We start from the raw sequence: 7,307 nt of genomic DNA on the forward strand, positions 1-7,307 counted from the left end.
TAATGATTCTAATTGATTCTCTAACACTAACATTGTTCTTGTTCTGGCAGCGTGTGTTGTCCACGAATAACAATAACAATAACGAGATAGTAGGTGATGAAGCTGCTTATCTCATCAAGCTTAGAGAGGCCATATCCCCTGCTCCTTCCAGCTGGTTCAACGTCGCCAACATGTGCGACTGGAGCCATGTCATTTGCGGCACCGATCTTGACAACAACCCCTGCGTGGAAGAAATCAACCTGAATTCAATGTCGCTAAAGGGAACAATCCATTCAGGGTTCAACAACACCTTCCCCTACCTTAGGCGCCTCATTCTCTATAACAACTCTCTCACTGGTCCTCTTCCTTCGCTCACCGGCCTCTATAACCTCCAAGAGGTGTTCCTGAGCCTCAACAACTTCACCTCCATCCCTCACGGTTGCTTCCAGGATCTATATAGTTTGGGCCATGCAGCTCAGCTTGAGTCTCAACACCAACCTCACACCCTGGACATTTCCCGCCAGTTTGAATAACTCAGTTGGGCTTACCTTTCTCTTACTCGACGCTACAAACCTCGTGGGCTCCTTGCCAGATACATTTGCTTCCTTCCCCAACTTGCAGACTCTTTATCTCGGGTAGGGTTGAATGTTGGTTAAAAACTCAACCCGCAGGTAGGGTCAAGGTTGGGTTCAAACCCTACCCTACTCTACCCATTGTCACCCTAAGAGTCACCTTTACTACAAGTCGCTGCGGCATTTGGGTATCCGCTTCTCTTGGCGCGCACATGGCGAGGAAACAATCCTGTAAAGCCTGGAGTTTCATCACTTGCGATATCCAACACAAGATCAGAGCCGTCAATTTGACAAACCTAAATCTCACGGGAACCATCTCGACTGCCTTCGGCAATTTAAGTGATTTGCGAGAACTGCATCTTAGTGGGAACAATTTAAGCGGATCAATACCTGAAAGTTTGACAACCCTGTCACAACTCGAGATTCTGGATGTCTCCAACAACAACTTATCAGGGATCATTCCTATATTCTCGCCTAACATGGTGCTCATCAATACTGCAAATAATGCTTTTCTTGTTGCGCATTCTCCAACTAGAACTAGACCACTTTAGATCAAATTAGGTACGTTTTATCTGCGCCAACTGAAATGTCCATGGTTAAAATTTGTTTACAAAAAGGTTAAATTGTTTTTACAGAAAATTAGAGCAATGTAATTACTATGATATGCATGTCTGTGTATAGGAAACATATTGTTAAGAGTATTTTTTTGTTTTACTTAACAACAATAGAAAGGGATTAAATGCATGTTACTGATCACATAAGAGTATAAGACAGACAAACAAATTAAATTTTCTGAAATAGACCATATTGTGATATGATTAATAAAGGGCAAGTTCTTCAATGGGAAGAAGAATACAATGGATGTTGATGGTATTTTAAAGAGAATTATTAGTATTTTAAAGCGAAGATTCTAAATAAAGCTGGCAAGCTAGTTCTTATTAAATCGGTGTTAAATAGCCTGCCGATTTACTACCTTAGCTTATACAAGATGTCGAAGGCGGTCGCTGACAAGTTGATTGCCTTACAGAGGAGACTCCTGTGGTGTAAAGAGGATGGGAACAACGGTATACCGTTGGTGAAGTGGGAAATGGTTCAGGCTCCTAAGAAGGCTGGAGGGCTGGGGGTTGGGGACGCAGTGATCAGGAACACAGCACTGCTGTTTAAGTGGTGGTGGCGGTTTTCTAAGGAAGATTGTCCGTTATGGAAGAAGATTGTATGCTCCTGTAACAATTTGAATCCTCAGATTATGCTTTCTAGTCAGACTCTACCGGTTAAGGGTGGCCCCTGGAAAGACATCTGTCAGTTGAATATAAAGGATCAGCGGATAAAAGAAAAAATGATGAGTGGGCTGACAATGGAAGTTGGAAATGGGTGTAGAACACGTTTCTGGGAAGATAACTGGGTACATGGTGGTCCTCTAAAAGCGAGTTTTCCAAGGTTCTTCTCTGTTTCAAACAAACAAGGATCTGTGATAAGGGATTGTGGGTTCTGGGATGGGTTAGAATGGATTTGGAATTTCCAGTGGAGGCGAGAGTTGTTTCAATGGGAGTTGGAACTAGTGCACCAACTACATGAGAGGTTAAGACCAGTGAAACTATCAGCTGACAGAGAGGATAATCTTGTTTGGAAATTTGATAATAAAGGTATTTTTTCTACTAACTCCTTTTTGCAGGTGTTGCAATCTGAGAATCTTTCGGAGGAGATTACGAGTTATAGCTTCACAAGTGCGATCTGGAAAGGATTGGTTCCGACTTGAGTCAAGCTGTTTGGTTGGTTCGTTTTAGTGGGAAGAGTGAATACTAAAGAAAGGTTGAGTAGATTAGGCATACTTCAACAGCATGATAATATCTGTGTCTTGTGTAAAAAAGAAATTGAGTGTGTTCATCATTTGTTTGTATTCTGTGAGTTTACGTGGCAGGTGTGGTGCGTCTGGTTGAGATGTTTTCACAGAGATTGGGCTGTCCCAGGAAACATTAAAGGCTTGTTTGAGAGTTGGAATGGAACGACAAGTAGAAAAGAGGAGCAGAAGAGGTGGCTGGCTGGTTTTTTTGCAGTTATTTGGAACGTCTGGTTAGAACGCAATAACCGGATCTTCAACAATCAGGAGGTTAATGTTGGTGTCATTCAAAATAGGTCGTTTTTGAGCTATAAGGAGTGGACTGGTTTTGATCCTACTGGTTGTTTATGGCAATGCCGGAGATGACATAGGATTGTTACCTTTGTTTTTAGTTTTTCTTCTGTTTATGTCTATTTTATGCTCCACTCTCATGTGTTGAGCTTCCTTTGTTTCAAAAAAAAAAAAATTATTAGTATCTTTTTAAAATTTTAAAAGTTTTACTTTGGATCCAATATTATTTCATTGATTCAGAATATCTTATTGATTAAGTAACTAATTAATAGTTAAAACTTAAAATAGAGTTATGCTAAGTGTACACTAAAATCAACTACCAAAGTCAGCGTATAAAATACATGCTGGAATATAAATACACTATGAAAATAAATTAAACCGCACATGTATTTATACAATAAAATATATTAGTGGCTGCGCTGATTTTGGTGTACAAATAGCATTTCTCGTTAAAATAATACAGGTTTAACTTGGCCCATATTTTAATAACTTTCTAAACGAGTCAATTTTAACTTCATTTATTTTCAGACTACTATGTAATTTGTAAAACTCAAATTTAAAACAAGAGAAATGCTATGAAATTATTAAAATTTATTATTATCAAAATTTATTATTTTTTGTCATCAATTAGTAATCAATATTTAAAAATATGGATAAAATATATTGTTGGATTACTAAATAATGCTAAGTGATTGGCTAAAAATAATAAATTCTTATAGTCTCTAACATTTCTCTTTTGTAATAAAGTAATGGGTAAAGTATTAAATTGGTCCCCTAGGTTTGGGCGTAATTCTGTTTTGGTCCTTAAGATTTAAAGTGTTCTATTTGAATCCAAAAAAGTTTCATTTAGCATCAATTTAGTCCCACAGTGAGGTCAAAATTAAATAATTAACAAAATGTCCTACATAACAACAGTTCAAGAACAAAATCGATAAGCTGGAGAACAAGTACAAGCTCCAGAGGCACAAAATCAACCATTGATGCATCAATACATTTATTTATCATTTTTTTTAGTTTTATAGAAATTTAAATCGGTAATTATTTTTTAAATTATTTATTTTGGTAATTATTAGATTTTTTATTTATTTAAATAAAAAATCCGTATTATATATGACAATTTTTTTTGTGATTTTTTTATTAAAAAAAGTATAGTTACCTTTCAAAAAATATATATTTAAATATATTTAAAATTTAATAAAAATATTTTATTTTTTATAAAAAATATTTTACTAATCAAAATAATAAATTCTAATAATTTTTTAATATTTCTCATGTCAAAATTTATAAACATCATCCTTAGATGAAATATTGTCTGAAGTTGTTCATTGAAGACATTTTCGTAATAAAAATACAAACTTATGATTAGTGAATATGTAGACTCAAAGATTAAGTGGCCACAATTTTATTGATCCCTGATATTGGCTTCAACATCTCATGCGTCACCTCTAGTTTGATTGATTTCATATGTGTGGGATCATTTTCAAAGTTTCATTACTTACTTGAGCTTCTTGTTACTAATTTTCTGAGGATTCTATCAAATATTAGGAGAAGTTTGTTTATACCTCCATTATTTTTCACTTCGTTGCATATATGCAGGTGCTACTGCTGTAGGTGTTGTGGGAGCTATTTTAATCTTTGGGTGAGTGCTTTTCATCGTAAGAGATGTTTTAGGTTTGTTCAAAAGATACTCTTGTGGAGAAAAAGAAAACATGTCGATGACCATGTTGAAAATCTCATTAAAAGTTATGATAGTTCGAGAATTAAGCGATATATATATATATATAAAGAAGCGAAAAAAAATGACAAACTCATTTCATGAAAAATTAGGAGAAGGAAGATATGGCATTGTGTATAAAGTAAATTTAGCTGATGGTCAACAAGTGGCAGTAAAGATATTGAAGGAGTTAAAGGAAACTGTAGAAGAATTTGTAGATGAGGTCTTTATTATCATTAGTCGAACATCTTATGTGAACATTATTTCACTCTTAGGGTTTTGCTATGAAAAGAATAAAAAAAATACTGGTGTATGAATTCATGCATAACGACTCTTTAGATAAATATTTTTATGGAAAAGAGTCTAATGCTCCCTCTTGTGAGTTGAATTGTAACATCTTGTATCAAATCTTGATTGGTATAGCTCGAGGATTGGAATACTTACATCGAGAATGCAATACAAGAATTTTACATCTTGACATTAAACCTTAAAATATTCTTTTGGATAAACAATTTTGTCCAAAAGTTATAAATTTTGAATTGACAAAAATATGCAAGAAAGATCAAAGTATTATATCTATATTAGATACAAGAGAAATTCTAAGATATATTGTACTAGAAGTATTTAGTCGAACATACGGTAGAATTTTTCACAAATTTGATGTATATAGTTATGACATATTAATTCTTGAAATTATTGGAGGAAGACAAAACTACAAAAATGGAGCATCGGATAATAGTGAAAATTATTTTCCTATTGGATCTATGAAGATCTTGAACAAGGAAATATTCCTACAAGGTGTTTGCTCCACAAAGAAGAAGAAAATGATATTGTCATGAAAATGATTCTGGTGAGTTTATGGTGTATATTCAACCAAATCCAGTGAATAGACCTTCTATTACTAAAGTAATAGAGATGCTGGAAGGACCTCTTGTGTTAATATCATATCCTCCAAAACCAATCTTATTTTCTTTTGAAAGACTTATCTCACAATATAGCAATGAACATGATACAAGTGCAATGACAACAGGGGAAATTGTCTCAAAAGGTAAATGTATGTAGCTTTGACGTAACTTCCCCTTCTTGTTGATGATTATTGTGTAAGTTTTATTTTTCTCCTTCAAAACTTCAAATATATGTTAACATAAATTTGCAATAGGAACTATATGAAATAATTTTAATGTATATGGTACGACGTTAGATAGCATTGTCAGTTTCTTATTAAAGTTGCCATTTTAAAGTTCAGTTCACTTTATATTTTTCCCTTTTCACCAATGTATACTTTTTGTCATTTTTTCCCCCTTAAAATTAATACATACATATCATGTGCAAAGAGAGCAAGTTGCACTTAATAAATATAAGACAAGGACTTATAGTCAATAAAATAATCCTTTCATCATACATACTTCTGTTTTAATTAAATAACTAATGGAAAAGTATGTGGAACCAAAAGGGAATCAGCCAAAAACTAAACAAAATTATGTTAATTTAAATTAATAATTAATTTAAAATTTTTTAAATTTAAAATTAATTAAGTAAACCTAATTAAAATCTATAAAAGTCTTTCTCTTCTCTCACATTAACCTACCCACCTCCACACACACAAACCTTTCTCTCTCACCAATGTTGCTGGAGGTGCCGTCGCGTCCAGGCCTGATCTCATCTGTCTCTCCCATGAATCCTCCTGATCTCATCTGGCTCTCCCATAAATCCTCGTTGAGATGCCTTAACCTTTTCGGCGAAAGTGTCCCAGTCCATCTGATGCCGCTCCACGAACAGAGTGCTAAGCCTCTTGGCATTTGGTCTGATAGTTCTTTTGTGACCCATATACCTCCTTCGACCGGCAAGAATCTTGGCCATGTTGCCATTGTTGTTAGTGACAAATACATTGCTTTCATCGCACACAATGTAGTCAATAGCAGCAAGGCGGGTTTTTTTTTAAATGAAATAAGACTTTGTTGATGTTGAATAAAACAAAGGATACAAAATTAAACAATTTTATTTTCTGCAAATTATGCGATTATAGAATTATAAAAAAAAACATTTATTTAATATGAAAAAAACATCCTAATACTTAACAAAAGAAACATCTAATTATATTTTAGCAAAAATAATTAAATATCTATAAAATTAAAAAAATATGAAATTTTTAAAGAAATAGAGACATTCACATTTGCAATACAAAAAAATTCGAAAAATATATAAAATAATATCCATTTAGCATGAAAAAAAACATTCTGATACTTAGCAGAAGAAACATCCATATATATTAATTCGTAAAGATTTTGAATTCACCCAAAGGTATTTAGCTGATTTTTGGCTAATACCCTTTTGGTTCCCTAGCATTACTCATAACTAATAGTACATCTATCTATCTATTTATAAAATATCCTTTCATCATATATACTTCTGTTTTAATTAATAAATAAATTTATGTAATATGATTGTATTTAAGCAATGTATTTTAGTCGTAATTTTATACAAAGTAGTACAACTTTAGTTTTTCACATTTAAAAACCTGAATTTTTCTTCTATAAGCAGTCTCTGAACTCTGAACATATAGACATTGAAATTAATATGCCTATTAAGAATGTGTCCTAGGTGGGTGGGTTTGGTTCATTATTTATTCCACATACATGCAAGTGACCACACAAGCTAAGTAGAAAACACGTTTTGATTCTGAATCAAGATTTCAAACTAGAAATTAATGGTTGTACAGTTATGCTGTAAAAACTCAGTATTCTTCTCAGATCCAGTACAAACAGCTATTACATACACTCCTGACCTCTGTAACTCTTTTATTTTTTTTTAATTGAAGAAGGTTAATATATTATTTTCTTTATCAAATTCGTAAAAATTAATTATTTATAAATAAATTTTATTTTATTTTATATATGTATAAAAAATTATATAT

The 7,307-nt window shown here is 33.1% G+C and overlaps 1 protein-coding gene and 1 pseudogene across 1 annotated transcript; both read left to right on the top strand.

Annotated features, from left to right (window-relative positions):
* On the top strand, positions 764 to 1,102 carry LOC107626676 (leucine-rich repeat protein 1-like). The gene has a single exon (XM_016329575.1). The coding sequence runs from the start codon at positions 764 to 766 to the stop codon at positions 1,100 to 1,102; it is 339 nt and encodes a 112-aa protein (XP_016185061.1).
* LOC107626678 lies at positions 4,479 to 5,455 on the top strand (annotated as a pseudogene).

Source organism: Arachis ipaensis, chromosome B02, assembly GCF_000816755.2.
Source record: "Arachis ipaensis cultivar K30076 chromosome B02, Araip1.1, whole genome shotgun sequence".
Lineage (NCBI taxonomy): Eukaryota > Viridiplantae > Streptophyta > Magnoliopsida > Fabales > Fabaceae > Arachis > Arachis ipaensis.

Bases quoted from the DNA above. Each gene is read 5' to 3' on its own strand.
- LOC107626676 (XM_016329575.1), top strand. From the start codon at position 764: ATGGCGAGGAAACAATCCTGTAAAGCCTGGAGTTTCATCACTTGCGAT.